Below are 21,913 nucleotides of genomic sequence, written 5' to 3'. Positions count from 1 at the left end.
GACAGTCTCTCTCTCTCTCTCTCTCTCTCTCTCTCTCACACACACACACACACACACACACACTCACACATTCACACATTCACACATTCACACAGTCTTCCATCTAATGATTCTCTCCCCAGATGGCTGCAAGAGCAGGACCGGGTCATGTAAAACCAAGACCCGGGACTCTGTGTCACCCATGTACACAGCACTGTAATTTTCTCTTCTTGGGAATTTGGTCTCCTGCCAACAAACAGAGTAAATTAGCACTAGAATGAGTAATATTGGAGTATGAAAAGGAAAACTTGAGGTGATGTCAGAGCAAGCTGTAGGTTAGGGAAAAGCACGTTTCTTCCTGAGTTATAACAAAAAGACAAATCTGATTATCATTGTCTTTTTAAATGAAAAAAAAAATTGCTCAGAAATTGCAGTTATTTCTGGAAATGATTGTTTTCTTGGCTCTCTGCAGGGTACCTTGATGTGCAGATGTCTGTTAGACTGAGTTTTATCATTGTGTGTGTCCTGTTACACTCAGAATCTTAGAGACTGGGCAACATCTCAGCTTGGCTTGATGGGAGCTGTGTGTTGGCTCTCCTTCCTTTCTTGTCATGTGCTTTGCACGACGGAAGACACTGAGCATTAAACAAAGATCATTGAGGAAGAGGTAGAGGTAGACGAGTCCAGAGTGCGCTCTGCGAGGGACCGTATGGATTGAATACTGTGGCTGATGTCTTGCGTCCATGATCCCCACTAAATATGTAAAGCACATACTTCATGCACCTGCTTGTATTCACCGTGTACTGCCTAGAATGTTTGGAGCTTACACAAGCGGTACATTGTGGTTTGCATGAAGAGAGACACAGAAAAAGGAAGAATGGCGATTCTGGAACTAAACTCCGAGGGTTACATGGTAGATTTATTAAATATGCCATTGCACATTTAAAAACTGGGTAATTTGAAAGAGTGGAATGAAGGTGTAATTAGCAGGATATAGACAATCTAAAACTTACTATGAACCATGAGAAATTCTTTGGATTCAGAGTTTATTATCAAATAGTCATTATTAGTAGGAATAATGCTCTTCCAGATACCATCATCATTTTAGAAGTTCTTACTGGGAATACAGTTAACATTCTTGCAATGCTTTCTCTGTCTTTTATTATGATATTATCTGCAGTCCATCGTTTCTTTGCAACAGCCTTCTCCAGCAAAACTTGATAAAATCTTTAAATATTTGTATGTGAGTTTGCCAGGCTCACACACATACATACATGCGTGTGGCACACGTGCCCATTCCGCCATCTCAGGATGCAGCCCGCATTGTGCCCTGGAGATTGTCGGGTTTGGAGTCTCCCTTTCAAAGCCGTGGAACTTCTGTTTTTGCTTCAGAGCTGCTCCAGTAGTGGACTGTGCTCTCCTCCCTTGGCTAGCTTTCTGTTTTTCCAGGAGCGCCATTCACTGTGTGAACTGTGTGAAGATATTTTACTATTTTTGTGTTTTTATTGTAAAAGTTTTTCATCACTATCTCCTTCCCTCATTTACACTTAGAGTTCATGGGTTTGATCTGGTTACTATTTCATTCTCAGCACTTTGCCCAACTTTTGGCTCAATCAGTATTGCCCAATTAGTGGATCAGTTTGTATATTAATTCATTTCCTCAACTTTAAAATGAATACTCCATTGATGTTATAACAGTTTCTTACTGTGTATAGACAGGCATATACCCAACACTAGGTATGACTGGATGGCTGGGCACAGCCCAGAAGGTAGAGAGATCTGAGGCCATGCTTCCACATGAGCTGGCAGACAAACCAGAAGCTCTTCTGGTATTTGATGTTTGAGTCCGACTCAACTGAGCTGTGTTCCCATGTAGGAGGAAATGGAAAGAAAGAGTTAAGTTAGAAAATGAAATAGGTAAATGCAGTAGCTTATTCAGAACCATGTGCAAACATGTTTAAATGCTTTGTGTAAAGGCTGATGGTGGTTGAGGGCTTCTTGGGTATGGGAGAAGGGCAACTTGGTGACCCGTGACATGTCCACCTTGGCAGAACTGGGCGGAGACCAGGAAGTCCTCGGGTGAATTGCATCATTTCAGTGAGGTTTGAAGAACTGCTTTGTAACTTGATTGAAATCCAGTCAGTTCAGTTTCCTTTATTATACAAATTACACAATATGAAGTTTGACTGTTTTTAGGGATAGAGTTGTCTGAGTTCAAGACAAATGCATAGTTATGTAGCCATCACCACAGAGTTACAGAGACAGGGAAAGGAAGAGATTGACCTGCTGGTTTACTCCCCAGAGGGCCACAACGTCCAGGACTGGGCTAGGACGAAAGCCAGGAGCAGGGAGCCCCTCTCCAGGGACTAAGTATTTAGACAATCCTTGGCTGCCTTCTCAGTCATGTTAGGGGTGAGCTGGATGAAAAGTAGGGTATTCTGGACTCAGACCAGCACTCTGAGAGGTGACGCTGGTATTGGAAGTGATGTCCTAATCACTGGGCCACTGTCTGACCCCAGAAGGCTTTTTTTTTTCACATTGGACCGCTGCACAATGCTTGGGAGTTATCTGTTGTTTTACCTATGATGTGATTTCTTTTTGACTGCCGAGTAGTATTCTCTCCATAAAGATTTTTTATATTTTTAAAAATCCACTTGTTTTGTAGTGAAAAGTTGGATCTCTTTAGATTCTTGACCTCAAAGGAAACTTCTGTAAAATTCACATGTAAGTCTGAGTGGACATTATTTCCTTTGAATAAGTAGCTCTCAGATTGCCATCTAATGCGTTTAATTATTCAAGCAATGATTAAATTGTTTTATGAAATGTCTTTAACAGTCTGCATTGCTATTAGCAATACATTGAAATTCAGTTGTTCAGCATCCTCACTAGAGGCTTGTGGGTCAACTTTGGTTTTTCTGTGTTTGGCCACTCCAGAAGGTGGTTGGCTTAGCTTTGAGTTTCGTTTCGTTTTCTTCTAAGTCTGCATCTTCTTGCCCTTCTGTTTTTGTTGAGGAAGTCTTCCTGCCCTTTTCCCTTGTGCATGTCTCAGAAAACTGCCAGAATGCCCAATCTGCACATCTACAGGGCACCTTGCACCTGTTTTCCTCTCTGATGAATTCTCACCATTCCCATTGAAACTTCCTGTGGACAAGTTTGGTGACACAGGTAACCACTGGGTTACTCTTGGACATGGGTTGATCTTTGGGGAGATAAGAGTTGATTCAGTCCTGAGAAAATTACTTTTTTTTTTCAAAGTCATTGATACTTACATTTGGTATAGTTATATTTTAGAATCTGAAAACATGTTCGTCAGATTTCAAGTTTAGAATCAAGGAAGGGTTGCTGTGTGTGAGCCACTGGCTTAGAACTCTTAAATTGCTCCCATAATGTTAGCATGGCTTCTCCAGTTCAGACCAGATGCTGCTTCCAACATGAAATACAGAAGAGGTCTCCTGCCAATACATTAGGGCCTGGTCGATTTGTTCTTCATGTTCTGCTAGCCCTCAGTCTGCCTTCAGTGTCAATTGCTGCCTGTGAGTATGGTTATCATGAGTCATACATTTTCAGTAATTACTTCATGAAACCGTGGAAATGATTCAGAGTATTCCAAATACTCTACAAATTCAGTTGTAGAAATAATTGATGCTTTATACTGGTAATAACATAGATGTATCCCTATAAGTTGGGATATCTTGATTTATATAGGTTTTTGGTGTTTTTCAGATCTTTAGTATTTATTTGAAAGGTAGAGATCTATCTGCTGGTTCATTCTGTAAATCAACCAGGACTACATCAAACTGGAGCCAGGAGCCAGGAGCCAGGGACTTCATCTGGGTTTCAAACATGGGTGCAGGGGCCTAAACATTTGGCTACCTTTTGCTGCTTTCCTGGGCACACTAGTAGGGAATTGGATTGGAAGAGGAGCAGCTGGGACTCAAAGTAATGCCTGAAAGGGATGCTTAACATGCTTCCCCCAACACTGGTCTTGAGTGATGTGTTTTTAATGATTGTCTTGTGAGGTCGTACTGAATCCACCACATGAGCTTGGCTGTTCAGTGTTTCACATGTACCTTCTCTCATGTGGATTTAACAGAAGCCTTGGAAGGATTCCTCTACCACTAGTTTTTAAAAATTGGATTTCTCTACTCTTCATCCAGTTCAGTTATTTCTGTATCACTTTTAATTGAGAAACAGGAAATATTCTTTTTATATAAGACTACACTAAGAGTACATCCTTTTTTGAGCTCTTGCTTTGCAAAACTGTGTAGATTATCAACAAAAGCGTGTGTTACATCTTAGAATTATTCAGTTTTCCTGTTTTCTAGGGCAGCTGTCTTGGTCTTTGGATAAACAGTAGGTGCTTTTTGCTCCTGTTGATACAGGTGTGGACTGTGGACATTCTTCGAAATGTTGCTTTATCAAAGAAATTTTTGGCTTGCCTTTTAGAGGCAATGTATGATATGCTTATTTAAAATATATTTCTCATTGTAATGACTTTGTTGAGACAGTCATTACATTTCATTTGTATTCTGAAAAATTTATGTTGATTTGGTAGCTTCTGCTCACACATGGAAAAGATTATTTGGCCTAGTAATTAAGACATTATGTCCTGGTGCTGGTGTGGTGGCATAACAGGTTAATCCTCCTGGTGGCACCAGCATCCTATGTGGGTGTCATTTTATGTTCCAGATTTTCCACATCCTAATTCAGCCCCTTGCTTGTGTCCTGGGTCTCCTTCACCCACTTTGGGAGCCTGAAAGAGGCACCTGACTCCCAGCTCTGGACTGGCCCAGTTATGGCCATTGCAGCCATCTGGGAAGTGAACCAGTGGTTGGAAGAGCTTTCTCTCTCTCTGTAACTCTGACTTTCCAAGTAAAATAAACTAAAAAATAAAAGACACTAAACTTCATGTCAGAGTATCTGGGCTCATTTCTGGCTCCGACTCCTGATGCTAGGAGATAGCAGTGATGGTTCAAGAACTGAGGTGGGAAGGACCCAAAGTTCTTAACCTCCATGGGACATCTTCGATGAGTACCTGGCTTTAGGCTTCTGCTTTGGCCACCATTTCAAAAGTTAACCAGTATGTGGATGGGAACTCTGTACATGCCTACTTTATAACAGAAAAGGCTTAGGAACAAAGTGTAAACTTCCCATGATCGCAGTTGGTGCTTGTTTCTAGGTTGAACTTGAACTCTCATGTCTTATCCTTAGGTAGTCTCTTTACCCAGGTGAGATACAATTTTCACTGGAAAGCAACCTGTTCTACTTGGTCTGCCCATCTGCCAGTGCTTTGGGTGTTGTGTTTCTGCAGGTGTGTCCTGAACAGGGGGAAGTTTTAACTGTGGTGATGACATCACACACAGTTGTCTGCCGGTGTAGGAAATGGTTAAGGCCTGTCTGGAACACTGGCCCAAGAAACTCAATTATGTGAAGCATGAAACTCTTCCCCTTGGTTAAGAACAAGCATTTGGTTTCTGAGTAGTGCTTGCTTCTCAGAACAGGAGTATGCAGTCTGACCAGAGTATTGAAGCGTGTGTGTGTGGCGCTGTGTCTGTATGTGTCTGAAAGTGAACGTGAGAGGCAGGGAGCCGTTTAGCCAACAAGGCCTCCGCCAGTCAAACTCGGCAGCCAGACAGAATTGCAGCACCCACCCCTAAGCAGCCTCTTCCCTTTCTCAGTCTAGTTAACTCAGAAGTTGATCTTGCCTGCTTCCTCTTTCTCTAGTGTCCTTCAGTCTTCTCCACTCGGGTCTCCTTCCCCATCACACCACCAGAACAGCCCACAGCAGGCTCCTGGGTTGTTTCTGCCTCACCCAATGGAGACAAGCCTGTGGTCGTTCGGTCTGCAGGCAGCACTCGGAGCTGCTGACCACTTCCTGTGTAGCAAACCCTTCCTTTTCTTTTGGGTTCTCTGTGTCGTAAGGTGACACCACGCTCCACCTCACTCTGACAGGATCCTTCTAGTTTCCCTAACCTTGTGTGCGAGTTCTTGGTAGGGCTCGTTCCATGTGTTCCCTTTGTGCCCTGCCCCTGCTCTCATCTCAGAGCTGCTACCTCCAGGGCCCTCCCTGGACCTGGGCTTTCTGTTCCACAACTGTTTGCGGAGCGCTGCCAGTTGGCTCTCCCAGCTGACCGTGTACAGCACAGTAAGCCAAGACTGAGCTGTCATTGGGCTGTTATTCCCTGTCTCGCCCTCCCTTATATCTCAACATCACTAGCATTTCCCATAATCTGTCATCTCCATTGCTGGATTAAGAAGATAAAACATTCTGAAGGACAGAGGTTGAAACAATATAAGCAGCTTAATCTAATTCAAATATAGAATTAGCCAGAAGAATAAAACATAAGTCATGTACCAATCTGAAAAATTAATGGGGTTACTTCTATTAAATATCATATAGAAATGAAAATGTGATAAGATATTGTAAACAGCTTGGTTTCAATAAGTATAATACCCTGTTAATGTTCATAGCTGCTCACCCCCCCATACCAAAAGAGCAACAAAATTAAACTGACCAAGAAGAAATAGAAAATTCGATGGATTTCTATTTATAAAATGCATTGAATTTATTTTTAAACATCTTCTCTCCTTGCTACCTCTCCCCCACATCACAAATAAATACCCAGCAAGCTACTTGGCGCTTTGTTTTCAACCTTGAAAATGCCAACAGTTTCACAGACTGCGTAAGAAAATGGCAAACCCAATGTCCAACCCTGTTATCTCTGTCAGAACATGACAGCACGTGACGAGAGAGAACTGTGAATTCTCTCTCATGAGTACAGGTTTAAAAACTCCAAGAAACACATGCATATTGAACCTAAAGCCATGCAAAAACCTTATCACAGTGGAATTTGGTTCAGCAAGCAGCATATCCATTCAAGTTTGCACATTAACAGAAAAACCAAATGATCATTTTGAAGGTTACAGATGCATTTTGGAAGATAAATACCATTCATAATAAGTACTTATCAAGTTGTGGTAGAAGAGACTTTTTATAGCCTGAAGAGTATTTATTTTTGAAAACCTATAGTTTTTTTTTTTTTTAAGATTTTTATTGTTATTGGAAAGCCAGATATACAGAGAGGAGGAGAGACAGAGAGGAAGATCTTCCATCCGATGTTTCACTCCCCAAGTGAGCCGCAACGGGCCGGTACGCGCCAATCCGATGCCGGGAACCTGGAACCTCTTCCGGGTCTCCCACGCGGGTGCAGGGTCCCAAGCTTTGGGCCGTCCTCAACTGCTTTCCCAGGCCACAAGCAGGGAGCTGGATGGGAAGTGGAGCTGCCGGGATTAGAACCGGCGCCCATATGGGATCCCGGGGCTTTCAAGGCGAGGACTTTAGCCGCTAGGCCATGCCGCCGGGCCCGAAAACCTATAGTTAAGCGGTGAAAATCATGAAGCATTTCTTCTGAAGCATCAGGATAATGTCGTGAATATTTCTGAGCCGAAGGGGACAAAGCATGGCTCGGCAGTAGGACAGGTAAAGCACAAACACAAAACCTGAAGGTAGTTAGGAAACTGATTAGAAGGAAAACATGACCGTAAGTTCACTGATACGTCTTACTTCAATAAACTAAAAAGAAGTGATACCATAACATAGTTGCATCAAAAACTGGAAGAGGTTTGAAAAAAGGTCTACGCTGGAAAATTTAAGGTATTTGGCTTTAAACCCAATAAAGGACTATTTCCCCTTTGTATTGATACTTTCCCCATTGTCACTCTGACACTGTCGGGTTGCGCATCCTTGGACCAATGAGTCAATCTTTTCTTCCACCTCTCTGACAGTCCTGATTCCCTGAGAACTCAGGCTTTCTGCTTTTTCTCCAGTATTTCTTACATATTTGGAGCCTTTCACGCTTCATAACATTTATCAATATGAAAGATAGGAGTAAGGATTCATAGAATTGAACTAAAAATTAGAAAAAGATGGCCAATATTTAGACAGATGGTTGATGCTTTTTAAGTATTTTTGAAAGAAACAAATTGGGCTTTGTCAATCTTTTCATTTTGTGGAAAAATGAATAATAAGATTACAAGAAGGACAGATATTGAAACAGATCTGAAGTACAGCCTGATATCCTTGAAACACTAGAAAAACTTACAAATCAATATGACGTGAGTCCTGAGTGAACTTCAAACAAGTGAACAGTATTTAAATAACTGTTTTCCAAGAAACTTCAGGTGAAAGTTTCCATAGATTATTAGCAATCACTTAAAAAATCCATTCTGAACAGTACATCTTTTTGTGTTACTGAAGGTAGTATAGGAAAAAAATTCAAAGTTACAGATGAATGTTATGTGTCAACACAGCTGGAACAATCCTGAATAAAATATTTTCAATCTTTGAATTTAGTAAAAATAAGTACATATCATACTTTTTTTCGAAAGATTTTTGTATGAGAATGGCAATCTCACATTAGAATCAGTGTCATTCACTCTTTTAACAAAATAAAGGAGAAAAATGTGGTCGCCTAAATGTCAGAAAGTCATCTTTTGCCAAAATCCAATACTTGTCAATAAACTAAGAATAGCCTTTTTAATGGTTCATCTGAAAAGCAGAGTGACAGAGATGCAGGCAGGCACAGTAAGAAATCTTGAGTGTGCTGGTTCACTTGTCAAGTGCTGACAACAGCTGGGGCGGTCAAGCCAAAGAGGAGCCAGGACCTCACATCTTCCACGCTGTGGCCGGACCCAAGTTCCTGCGCCATCAGTCACTTCCCGCAAGGGCATTAGCGGTTGGATGGATGGGAAGTGCAGAACAATGGAGACTTGGTCAACATGCTGATGTGGGTTGTGGGTACTTTCTTAACTTAAAATGTGTCAAGAAATAGCTGAAGAATGCTTACAAACTTAACAATTGATGCTAATTGAATTGGAAAGCTTAATGAAACAGAAGGTGAAAGGAGAAGTCGTTTAGAACTGAAACTATCATTAACAAATAATTCTGCGATGCACACTGAAAACATAATTGAATTGGAATCCAAGTATAAATCAACTGTTTTATCATATTGTTGACTCATAATGAAAGCATATAAAATATTAATCAGCAAAAAGCATGAAGTACCTAGAAATTTGTTTAGCAAAATATGGACAAAATTCCTATTATAAACATCTTTTCTTTTTTAAGGATTTATTTTTGTTGCAAAATCAGATAATCAGAGAGGAGGAGAGACAGAAGGGAAGATCTTTCATCCATTGATTCACTCCCCAAGTGGCTGCAATGGCTAGGGCTGAGCTGATCCGAAGCCAGGAGTCTGGAGCCTCTTCCGTGTCTCCCATGTGGGTGTAGAGTTTCAAGGCTTTGGGCCATCCTTGACTGCTTTCCCAGGAAGCAAGCAGGGAGCTGGATAGGAAGCGGGGCCACTGGGATCAGAACTGGCACCCATAAGGGATCCTGGTGCATTCAAGGTGAGGACTTCAGTTGCTAGGCTGCCACACCGGGCCCTGAACATCTTTCTAAAATGATAATCATTTAAGTACTTGAAGTTGTATGGATACTAGATGATCCATGTGTCATGTCCCTTTATACTTCAATGAATTACTTGAAAATGCAAAAACTTTCACATAAAAGTTTATAGCAGAAGTTGTGCTTGCCAAAAGTTTAGAGCAAGCAGAATGTTCAAAATCTGACTGGGAAAAAAAAAACCATGGCAATAATGGGGTGCTATTCAGTGATAAGAATGAATGTCCTGTCAACTTGCAAGGAGTGTTGAGGTTTGGAAACCCAGAACTCATGCCGAGGTGCTGGCTGGGACACCCAGAACTCTTATCAAGGTGTTGGGTTGGGGTCCTAGTTTTCTCCCAGTTCTGGATTCCTACGGAGGCACCTTCTGTACAGCAGTGGTAGATGATTCTAGAAGTTGTTCTCATAGAGAGACCTTGTTTGGGTTATTTGTTCCAGGCTTCAGTCTGGTCCGTTTGTCAGCTGTTGCAAACATTTGGGAAGTAAAATGTCAGGTGTAGGCATGTTCATTATGTCTTTCTCCCTGCATCTTGGAAGAGAAGGGTAGGGAGAGACAGGAAGGATCCCTAAATGTGTATTTCTAAGTGAAAGAAGCTAGCCTAACAAGTTGAGTAGCATGGGAATCTAACCCTAAATCACTTCAGAAAAGGCAACAAAGAAACAATAAACTGCAGCAACCATGACAAGGATCAGCAACCTTTGGAATCCTAGAATCAGGAAGGAGGGATACATGGTAGAGCCAGGAGGCTTTAGGGCAGTGAAACTACTCTTTATGATCCTATAATGCTGGATACCCAGGGAGCTAGACAACCATGACCTAAGCTATGGGTGTTAGTGATGTATCAATCTTGATTCTGGTTATAACAGATACACCCCACTAATGCAATATGTAAATAATGGAGCAAACTGTCGGTGAAGAAGAGGAAGTACAAGGGAATGCTGTTTGCTGCTAGATCTCTGTAGACTTAAAAGTTGCTTTAAAACACCATCTGTTCTGAAAAAGATTACAGCAGGTAATCTTTATGGCTAGGGAGATGATATAATGAAGCTATCAAATGCTGTCAAATTAATTTTCAAAGTAATTGCATGTCGATGCCCACTATTAGCAATGTTAGGCAAATGGGGCTTCTTCCGGTCTCCCACAGTCTCCATTCCTCTTCAGCTTTCCCAGGCCATAGCAGAAAGTTGGAGAGGAAGTGGAGCAGCCCGGACACGAACCAGAGCCCATGTGGGATGCCAGCACCACAGGGCACAGCATTTGCTTGCTGTGCCACTGTGCTGACCCCCTAAATAACTATTTCGTGTCTCATTTCCTTTCCACCCCTTCTGCAGACTGTCAGTCTCAGGATTTGTGTTGAGCTGCCCATCTTTTCTTGCTCATATTATGAAAGCCTTGGTGCTATAGTGAGGTTTTCCTTTTCCTTTTCCTTTTTTTCCCTAAAATTATAGGTTATGTTCTCTTTCATTCCTAGAAGTAATTTAAAGAATTTAGAATTTTTTTCAAAATCAGATCAGTTCGATCTCCTGTGTTTTAAAGCTTTGAAATTCTGTCTAGTATTTGTAATGTGTCAGTGAGTCTCAGGTGTGCTGATTCTCTGCCAGGGTGGGGAACCTTATGTCCTGCCAAGGGCCGTTTGTATATTTATAATGCCATTCATGGATCATACAACATTATTAACTTAAAAATCAGCCTCCTATAGATTTACTCAAGTTTGAGTCTACCTGCAGTTGCCTTGGCAGGGCTAGTTCAAATGATTTGGCAGGCCTCCCATGGCCTGCGGGACAGTCCTACCTCCTTGAGGACTCTTCTGTCTCCAGCCTTTGTCCTACAGCTGTGACTTACTCCATGAATAGGACAGAAAATGGAGTCAGCCAAGGGCAGAATGGAGGAAGTTGGCTGAGATGAGTGATGCTACCCAAGAGGGCCCTCTCCTTGCAGTCACACAAGGCATGCTTGGTGGTTCCATCGCAGAGCACAGACATGTATGAAATGTTGCCTTCCAGGGCTCTCTTGAGACTTTTGCCTGGGGACTGGCCACACAGGCACTACTTAGTTAGCTTACATTGTGATTCTAGGCTCTCAGGATAGCGGCTGTTGCACAGAGGCTAAATATTTTGTATGTATGGTTTAGCCACAGTGAGCAGCTGCATTGAAGGCAATCTTTCCAAATGCAAGTTCTTGGATGCATGCATCTTAGGGCTTCTCTTGCAGGAAGGATTTCGAAGGATGGCTGACTCAGACCTGCTCATGATGCTTTGCTGCACATTGTTGTTGGTTCTTTTGATGATTGGAATGCTAGCTTGGTCACTTAAAAGTCGTCATAAATTTTGTTGAAGTCGTTCCTGTCCTTTCAGAGCAAGAGTAACTTTACATGTGTGATCAGAGGTTTGAGTTACAGTAAAGTACACGACCCTGTCTCCTTTCTCTCCTTTAATTACCCCAAACACAGGACATGATAGATGTGAACCCTGACACTCACGGGGCAGACCAGGATGTAATTCCAGGTCCTGACCTGGCTGTTGTGAGCATCTGGGGAGTGAACCAGGGATGGACGATCTCTTCCATAATCCCCTTTCTTCTGTCACCCTTCCTTTCAAATAAATAAATATTTTAAATAGAAGTGACTGAGAAAGGAGGAGGCAATTCTTGGACCTTCTCTTATGGATGGGATTTTTATGAGACTAAAGAGGATGGGCTGTGGCATTAAGAAGGGAAGAAAGGCACAATTTGTCTAATGATGCTTGGTTCCCATTCAAGAACACATGTAGGGTGTTGGGAACTGCACTCGGATCCCTTGGATGGTTCCAACACTGTCATTGTGGTATAATTTCAAATAGTATGTCCAGTAAATGAGATGACACCCCCAATGGTATTATAAACTCCACAGCAAATTGGGAGGCTATGTTTTAGGGGAAAAACAATTGTTTTTAAAGAAGAGAAAGTGTTCATTATGTGGAACTGATCTTACTGGATGTCTTTCTGCTAAGGGCACACTCCATCAGATAGTGGGCAGGGGCCTGCCTTGGCTTTGAGTGTGAACTGGTGTGTTCAGGCGCCAGGATTCATACCGTGGTCCCAGAGTGTGTGATCTGTAGCACTGTTACACCTTCGCTTTGTCTTCATTACAAGGTGGGCATCTACCAGATCTTCAGGTTGACTCAGCTTGTGGTTTTCTGTTTAGACACGGCATGAAATTTCTATTATTAGAGAAAATATCTTGAAGGCTACCTAAACTGATACTCCACTAACTACCCATTCTGACAACTACATTCTGGCGTGCTGCTCGCTTCTGAAAGTAAACTTCATTTTCGTCACATTTATGCTAAAGAATTCTGAGGAGCGCACTTTGAATCAGTTCCTGAAGGACTCTGAAATGGTTCTGCCGTTTCGTTGCCGTCATTCTGAGGTGCTCTTTCCTCTTTGCGGTTCTTGTCCGAGAGGCCTGCGGTCGGGCTCAGTCTGAAACGCGGAGGGTGGTATTTAAAAGGCTTGCTCTTCTTTTCCTTCTGGCCAGTTGCTGCTGCCAGCTGGGGAGGGTGTCTGGTTTAAAACTGTAATAAATGAAGCTTCCATTAGACTCCTAGGCTGCGGGCTGTTTCCTGTAAGAACTTTGTCCTGCCTGTTGTGGTTGGGGTGGTGGTGGAGGGGGGCAGAATGCTTATTCTTGCTCACTAATGAGAACCGAAGGGCGATGTAGACATCTTTTATGTGAGAGGTTCTTCTGTGCCTGCTAGAATTGGAAAAGCACAGGTCGTGTTCGAGCTTACAGTCACGGATATTTACCAGAGTAAAATACAGATTTGTGTCATCGTAAAACATTAGCACATATGTTCAAGTTTCCTTTGCAATAAAAATGATCTGTCAATGAAGTGGAATTTGTCGCACCTTTCTTAGATTTGTCTGTTTTACTCTGAAGACACTGCGTATTGGAGAGGTAACATTCTTGGGCATCGGAGGTCACAGTCCAGCAGTGTGTAGCTATCCCCACATCTTGAAGAACAGTAGCATTTTTATAGGCTCATTTTTCTGTTCATATGATAACAGTTTGCACCCAAGTTTATATACTACTGTTTTTGGGAATTTCAACATGGAAGACAAAGGTGGTCTAGTCTCACATAAAATGCAGGCAATGTCAAAGAGCAAAGCAGAATTTATTAAAGATATTAAAGATAGAGATCTCCTGCTGCGACAGGATATGGAGAAGGGGCAGGGAGGGGAGACCAGAGAAGAAGGTGGAAGGCTGCTAAGCGCAGTCCTGGTGTGCAGAACAACTAGCAATCCACAAGAGCGTAGGGACAAAGTCTGTCAAAGGCCAGAATTGTCATCCTGTCGAGCTTGCTCAGGATGAAACAAAAAGCATCTGAAAGTATGGCATGTAACTTGTTTTCGTTCTCCTGATAAGGCAAGAACTCAGAACGGGCGGAAGGTGCTTTTGTGTTAGTCCCTTGTGGACAGAAGCAAGCATGGTGTACGCTCATACGGAGGCACTTCTGCCCTTTCCTCATTCCAACAAGGACCTGACCCTAAGTGCCCATTAGCCTGTCTGTAATTGTTTAAATGTGTGGGAAATTGGTGGGCAGAATTCATTTTCAACACATGGTTTAAAGTTTTGGTTTTACATTGGAATCATTAGAATTCATTGGAATCAATGTGCCCCAGTCTTTTTCTTTTGCTGAGCACAATTACAAAACACATGCATGGTAAAGTGGTGAGGCTCCAGGAAAACACCAAGCAGCAGGTGAATTAGGGGAGAAGATGAAAATGCAAATAAAAGTAGTGGAATATGAGACAACTGTTTTGTTCTCTGCTATCCTCAGCCTGAACAAGTCAGCTGCAAATCCAGCAGTGAGCAGTGGGTCTCAGACCACAGAGCCCCTCGAGCCCCAACTCAAGGGGAAGGTAGTGGGTGTCCCAGAGCCCAGAGAGAACAGGGCAGTACCTCTCTTCTGTGGCTTATTGTCTCCGCTCTGTCATATTCCACTTCCATGGCAGTCTTACCAGCGGCTGATGGCAGCTGTGGGAGCTGTAGTTTGAGGGCCTGGGCTAAAATTTGTATTAAAAAAGTCTTCATGTCATTCTTGTGTGTTTATTCAAATGATTTGTTCTTGACTAGAGAACCGGGCAAGGGAACACTTGAGACTGGAGAGGAGCTGGTAAGAAACCTGGGAAAAGATGACAGAAACTGTTCATGATCTCTGGACTCACCCACGATGTGAACATGCGTGGGTCTGCTCCTACTGCTCTGCCAACAACTTGGAGGATGGGGCTGATGGACAGGACTCTGCCCCAGGCTGTGCTGGGCAGGGCACATTCACATGGACCTGCGTGGGTTCTGAGAAGTGATATGGCATTGGAATCTGAGTCCAGGGCAGCAGGACTGACGTAAGTTTAGACAGAAGAAGCAAAGCCAAGTGAACATCAAAGAGACCAAAGCCATGCATGGCAAGACCCGGTATTGGCGGCTGAAACTGAAGTCAGAGAAAAACCTTAAGGAAGGACTGTCGGTAACAATAGCTTGTCTTCAAGAGGATAATGGCCCAATGGACAGCTTTCTCATCAGAATTCATGGAAGCCAAAAGGAAACAGGAAACCATTCTCAAAGTCTTCAGATATGCAGAAACCCATGTCCAGCCAAAATATCCCTCAGAAACAAAAATAAAAAGTTTTGGGCCTGGTGTGGTAGCCTAGTGGCTAAAGCCCTTGCCATGCACACACCAGGATCCCATGTGTGTGCCGGTTCTAATCCCATCCAGCTCCCTGGTTATGGCCTGGGAAAGCAGTCGAGGATGACCCAAAGCCTTGGAACCCTGTACTCACATGGGAGACCCGGAAGAGGCTCTGGGCTCCTGGCTTCGGTTGGGTACAGCTCCGGTTGTTGTGGTCACTTGGGCAATGAATCATCAGACAGAATGATCTTCCTCGCTGTCATTCTCTATATGTCTGACTTTCCAATGAAAAATAAATAATACATCTTTAAATAAAAGTTTCCAGATAGAGTAGAGCCAAGGGTCCTGATGGAAAGCTTCCAGTGAAGGGAATTCCTTGGACAGGTGCATGTGGCCCAGAAGTGAGTTCAGAACTGGAGAGGATAGTGTATGCTGTAGGTGCCTCTCTTTATTTCCGGTATGATTTGTGGTTGAAACGGAGCGTTAAACATTGTTTATGGAAATCCAGCCCCTGAAGAGGTCCTGCAAGGGAAAGAGGAGAGCTGGATGGTGGCAAGCAGAACACCCTCCCTGCATTTCCCAGATGCCTGCATCCAAACCTTGGAACTGGGCCACTAGGTGACTGTCACATTGCATGCCCCAGGGGGGACAGACGTGCACATGAGACTAAACCTGAAGAGCTTGCTGCAGAGTGGCGGTGGGGGCCAGATCTAATCATGGCAGCTCTCCAGAGCAGAAGGGACAGCACCGTAGTGGCTCCTGGAGCTATGGGGCGAAAGCATCTGTCCTCCTGTGTGTGGCTTCCATAAGGGGGATGAGGCTTTGCATCCTGGGAATGCTGGAGTTCCCCAAAGGTGGAGTCTGCCCTCAGCTGATTGCCAGCCAGGAAATAGGGCCCTCCATCCGACAAAAACACACCAGGACTGCAAGTTTCAAGTCAGTGGCCTGTACTCTGTGCCGAGCACTGTCCTAAGCACCTTGTCTATGTGAACTCACGCAGTCCTCAGAGCCTGTAAGGTGCTGAAGGTTAAACTCCTCTGTAAGGTGGGAGTGGTGATGAAATGGAAGGCTGCTGAGGAACTGGATGAAGGAGTTAGGGCAGTGGGCGTCACGATGGGGAGCCTGCCTTGGCGGAGCACTGTATTGCGTCAGACACTCTACGTTTTGGCTATAATTAGTTGATTATCCCATTGAATGGGTAAGAAAAGTGGGGCCTAGGGATGCGAGTTGTCCTTCATTTCCTTAATAGAACAGCAGAATAGAACTTTGACCCATGATCAGGCTTTCGGGTCCCTGTGCTGACACGCTGGGGACACTCTTCGCTCTAGAGACATGTCCAGACCTCCAGTAGATGTTTGTGGCTGGTTTCTGCTTTGCACCTTGGCGAGGAGACTTCCACCAAAGATACTTCTAGAAGGATTTGGGAGGGGGGGTGGATCACAAAAATCCTTCCTTTTGAAAAAGGCTTTGGTCAAAGCTCTTGGCCATTTATTTCTAAATACAGAAACCTGGGACAAGCTGGGTGACAGGTCTGACGACACTCAGCTGGCATGTTGATAAGGATTCCTCCTCCACATTTGCTCTGGTTTAATCTCTCTGGAGTCCAGTTGGTCAGGCCTTCGGTCATTTTCTTGCCATTCATTTAGCATATTCTGAAATTATGTGTTTTAAAGTGTTTTTATCACTCACGTCTGGCTGTTACTGAGAGGGATTTTTCTCTCCCACTCTGGCTGAACTTCTGCAGCTTTTTTTTTTTTAAAAGAAGTCTGTCATGACAGTCCTGTGGGTTCTGCTGGGGAAACAGAACCACTCTCACAATCGTTTCTTTCTCTAGTCACACTGATGTTAAGGAGACCAGAGGAAGTCCACACTGAAATGAACAGGTTTTGTTTTGTTGCATTTTTAAAAAGAAGGGTGAATTTCACTCTCAGTTCTGGAGGTTCACAGTCCAAGAACAGACTCCATTGATTGGAAGAAGGTCCTGGAAGAGCACACAGGCAGGATAACCATGTTTTGTTCTTGAAAGGAAGGTATGTCTGTAGCAGGGTGTGTGAACTACAGTTGGCTGTCTATTCCGTAACGTTTTATTCAAGCACAGCCACATTCTTTGACCTAGCAGTGTTTCTGTCTCCTTGGGGTTCTCAGTGGCAGAGGCACAGGACACAGTCTTGCCCACCAGGGTTGCATTGTTTGACACCTTGTGCAGAGCCTGCTTGCCTACCTTGGTTTGCAAAGGAAAGGGGCTCACTGCCTGTGCCCCCCTACTGCTAAGCTGGCACTGCTGCTCAGCTCAGCAAATGTCTACTACTGTCTCGAATAAGAAAGTCATCTTCTTGCTTCCACTTGACCACCTGCTGCGTGGCTCCCCTGTGTCTCAAACTGCTTTGATAAGAGTCTTAGGGTGTTTCCCACTATTTGTAGACAGCATGGAGCAAACATTGCAATCTTGGCCACTCAGCAGAACTTTTCGCTTCTGGTTTCTGCATATGCCCGGATGTCACTCAGCAGGCTTACGCCCTCTTCATCTGCTTTCTCTTGCAGGTACTGTGGCTGCTTTCTGTAGTAGCACACCATTTGCACAACTGACTCCTTGGGACTTCATGCAGCCATGGATCTGGATAAACCCTCGGTCTGGGGCTCCTTTAAACAGCGGACAAGGCCCTTGCTACTCAACCTGGGCAAGAAGAAGATGAAAAAGAACCCAAACAAACCCCTTGGCTTAAGGGCCAGGAACCACCTGGACCGACGGCTCAGCCTGTCGGTGCCTGACCTCCTGGAGGCTGAGGCCTTGGCCCCCGCAGGGCGGCCTTACTCTGGGCCCCAGTCATCCTACACCTCAGTGCCCAACAGTCTGTCCACTGCGGGGCTGCTGCCGAAGAGCAGCAGCAGCTCCTTGAAGCAGTCAGAGGAAGAGCTGGAGTGGAGCCAGGAGGAGAGTGGCCACCTGTACGGGGCGGACACTGACTCGGAGGAAGCCCACGCCTCCCCCGCTGCTCAGCGGTCTGTGTCCAGCCAGGGAGCTGGCGAAGCCCAGAAGATGTCCCTGGGTCGGGATGAGCCAGAGGAGCCGGAGGTGAGTGGCCCTGGGCATTGCCCTGTCCCCTGTCTTCTTCGTCCCCAAGGGCATTCCATCTGCCCAGGAGTGAGTTCTGGGCTTTCCGTGGACAGGAGGGTCACTGGCAAGGCTCTGGCTGTGAGGTTGGCTGTACTGCGTGTCCCTGTCAGTGTTAGGGCATTCCTAGGCCCCTCTGCTGAGCCCCAGTGGATGACTTTCCTTCGTTTCCTGAGAAAGAAACAGAGCATACAGTTTTATTATTTTTTTAAGCATCTCTCTCCTTCCACAGCATGGACTCTAGGCAAACATCGCTCTAGGCAAACGAGTATTAGTGCTGCTGAGGAAGACACACATGGTGGAGTTTGGAATTTCCTCATCTAGTGTGTGTGCTTATGTGTGCAGCTTCCGGTGGATTCTCTAACAGCTAAGAACTAAACACAATAACATCTTGATTGGTTTAGTGATTTTAAAGAGGCTTTAGCAGCGTATCAGTAAGGTTGATTACACAAAGAAAATTATGAGTCAAATCCTTTATTTCTAGGTGGAATTTAATTTCAATTCAATCACCAAAATAAAATAAAATGCTTTTCTGTCATCTGATTTTTTAAACTCCATTTTTAATGACACTGACACAGGTTTTGAAGTTGAAGAAGGGGATTTTGTGTGTTCTGGGTTAGAATTGCTTATCTAGAGTTTTTGTTTGGTGTTAAAGCCTATGGTTTTTGTCACTTGTCCAAGTGACAAGTGATAATGGCTGTTTGAGGTTATGTTGTATTTTTTTGGCCACGTTACTGAGTTGGAACACCTAGTAAGTGAATTTACCCAACTGTTTCTTGTTCGTCTTTACAAATCTGAAATGCTCTCATGGAAATTTGATGTTTATCACTTACAAATTTTATGTGCGCATTTCCACTAAAAGTTCATATAAGGTGTATTATTTTTTCATTGTGGGATGATACCACTGAATGATATAGCGAAATTTTCATTTTTCTTTGACACTTTCCAATAAAAAAATTGTAAGAAAGAAAAGAGAGTGTAGGTCATGCTAAGTAATGTTAGGAAACAGTCATGCATTCCCCTGCGTGTCAGACGTAAGAGCTGACCTGCCTGGACATGTGAGCAGTGTGGTCAGTGAGGCAAGGTGTGTTGTGGCAGGGGAGGTGTCCATGCAGCTGCCATGGCCAGTACATTGTCTGGGTGAGGAAATGCGGTGAGCCCAGGCTGGCGAGCCCGGTGACTGTGTCTGAAGTGGGCTAAGATGGAGCCGTAGGTCAGGGACGGCAGATGGCAGGCTGATGGCGGTCGCTGTTTCCGACAGGTGTGGGAAGTCCAGAGTATCAGCTTATCAGGAACAGGCTATCTGGATTCTTGTACTTCCTCTTTTAATTTGGTCACTGTTTTCGAAACCTTTGTTCTAGAAAGATGAACCCTTGATTATAAAAATAAAGGATTTGGTTCATAATTTTATTTGGCTAAGGAACCTCATCGATAAGCTGCTGAAGCATAACACGGAGGGAGAAGAGAGGCTGAGTTTCTTGCCTGTGGAGCTTCTTACCTGAGTGCCGCCCTCCGTGGACTGGCCTGTCGCTCTCAGCCTCTCCGCCCTCCGTGGACTGGCCTGTCGCTCTCAGCCTCTCCGCCCTCCGTGGATTGGCCTGTCGCTCTCAGCCTCTCCGCCTCTGTGCGCCGTTCTCCCTCTGCATCTGATGCCGCCATGCTCCTGCTCATTTTGGACCAAGCTTTCCCACTACCTGACAATTCGGAGAAAATACACTCCCTTATCTTCTCTGCTAAGTTGTATTAATTTAGAAGGTGGGCCTTGCTGGGAGCTGTGTCCAATTAGTCTTGTTTAAGTAAGGGCCTGACTCCATGCCTGGCACAGAACATGTGCTCAACCAATATTTGTTTAATTAAAGAAAGATCATTGATAGCTTGGGGGCATTCAGGTTGAGAGTTCCTGTTAGTGTTTCCATTGTGAATTCTTTCCCATTTCTGCAGAAGGCATTTGGTCGGGTGGCTTAGCTGCTTATTAAGACACTTGTGTCCCATATTGAAGTATGAGAGTTCAATTCCCAGTGCTGGAACTCACTTTCAACTCCCTGCTAATGCAACTGTGACTGTTGAAATACTCGGGCTTTTGTCACATTCACGGGAGATCCGAATGGAGGTAGTGGCTCCTGGTTCCAACCCTGGACGCAGCTTTGGCCACTGCAGACATCAGAGGAGTGAACCAGCAGCATGGAACACTTTCTGTCTGTCTGTCTTGGTTTCTGTCAGCCTGTAGAAGAAATAATTTTTAGAATTGGCATTAAAAAAAAAAGAATTGACATTTTAAAACAGAACCCTAAATGAAATCTCCTTTCCTGTAATTTGAACTGGAGCAAGATTGAACAGCTGTAGATTTCAGCAAGAGTGTGCTGCCAATTTCAAGTCTGAACTTACTTCTATCCTTTTGTACGAGGGTGAAAGTCGTGCTAAGTTTATGTCACCTGAGAGCTTTGACATTGGCTGCTCTCTGTTCCGGATCTGACTTGTCTGTGAATGGCCGACAGCCTTCTGTCGCAGGGGCGGAATGGAGAAAGAAACGGAGAGAGAGGGTTGGTGCATGACGAGCCTGGCATGTGACAAGGACGGTCGGATGTTTGCCAGGTCCTTTAGTGTCCTTTGCCCTGTGGCTTTCCAGAAATGAAGCAAGATATGTCTGTGGTCTGAGGGTCCTACTTGGGGTTCATCTGACCCCCCTTGTATTGGTTTTGGGGCCAGGCTAAGCCTGAAGCCAGGAGACAGCACCCAGAGCTCGGTAATGTCTGACCTCTGTGCTGGCTTTCCAGTCCTGCCCGTGTTAGCAAAATGAGGTGTGGGAAAATGGGTTGGAGGCAAAGGGAGAAATCCAGGGAGTGATGGCAAATACAGAAGGAAGGTGAGGTTCTGCGGACAGGAAGGGCCTGCAGGCCCACACAAGGGGCCCCGCACAGGGGGGGGCACACAGACATGGGGACGATGAGAAACCTGTCCCGACCTGATTACCTGTCTCCCAAGAGGGTCCTTCCAATTTCACTGGCATTTCAGGTAATGCCAAGCTGCAGATGCTAGACTCGCCCTTGTTTGTGTGCTCAGTGCCTTTGTCACTGACCACTCTCCCCCCTCAGCCACAGCAGCCTTCTTGGACAGAAAGTCTTATGGGTCAAGGCCCAAGAGAAGCCTTCTCTGGGGAGCTCTACCCAATTCTTCAGTTAACACTGTCTCCCTGCCTGCACGCTCACAGCAGGACGTTCAGATGGGGTAGAAGGTGGACCCAGCAGAGACACAAGGTGGAAAGGGGAGGTTGGTAGTATGAGACAAAGTGGCAGCTGAGCAAGTCCCCTTGCTCCATGTTCTGTGACCATGGTCCGTTAGCTGCCAGGCTCTCAGGACCAAGTCAAGAGAGCCAAATGGTCTTGAGACTAAACTCCAAGTGCCCATTGCCATGTATTAGCATGGAGAAGACCTGTGTGGGCTGTACCATCCCTGCTGGTGTGAAACAGCTCATTCATCTTTCCTTGTTGCTTTGTCAGCCACATCATCTTCATCAACTTCCCAGGAAAAATCATTATGTCAGGACCTAGAGATGCTTGATAGAGTTGTAAGGGCATTCCCTGTGAAACTCAGCCTTCCTGGAAAGGCGCTTAGAAGCAGACGAGCTGTGCAGATGAATCACAGCAAGCAGGCAGTGGACAGGTTGTTGCCGAAGGCCATTGGCTCAGATCCAT

At 44.6% G+C, this 21,913-nt stretch overlaps 1 protein-coding gene across 1 annotated transcript in view; it reads left to right on the top strand.

Annotated features, from left to right (window-relative positions):
- MCTP2 (multiple C2 and transmembrane domain containing 2) overlaps positions 1-21,913 on the top strand; it is a 192,783-nt gene that overhangs the window by 22,779 nt on the left and 148,091 nt on the right. The window contains exon 2 of the mRNA XM_004593169.3: positions 17,651-18,182. Within this exon, the coding sequence (XP_004593226.2) occupies positions 17,718-18,182 (465 nt within the window). The 5' untranslated portion in view covers positions 17,651-17,717. The remainder of the gene's footprint in view (positions 1-17,650; positions 18,183-21,913) is intronic.

Source organism: Ochotona princeps, chromosome 6 (assembly GCF_030435755.1).
Source record: "Ochotona princeps isolate mOchPri1 chromosome 6, mOchPri1.hap1, whole genome shotgun sequence".
Taxonomy (NCBI): domain Eukaryota; kingdom Metazoa; phylum Chordata; class Mammalia; order Lagomorpha; family Ochotonidae; genus Ochotona; species Ochotona princeps.
Note: the sequence above shows the minus strand (reverse complement) of the source record. Positions and strands in the feature narration are given on the sequence as shown.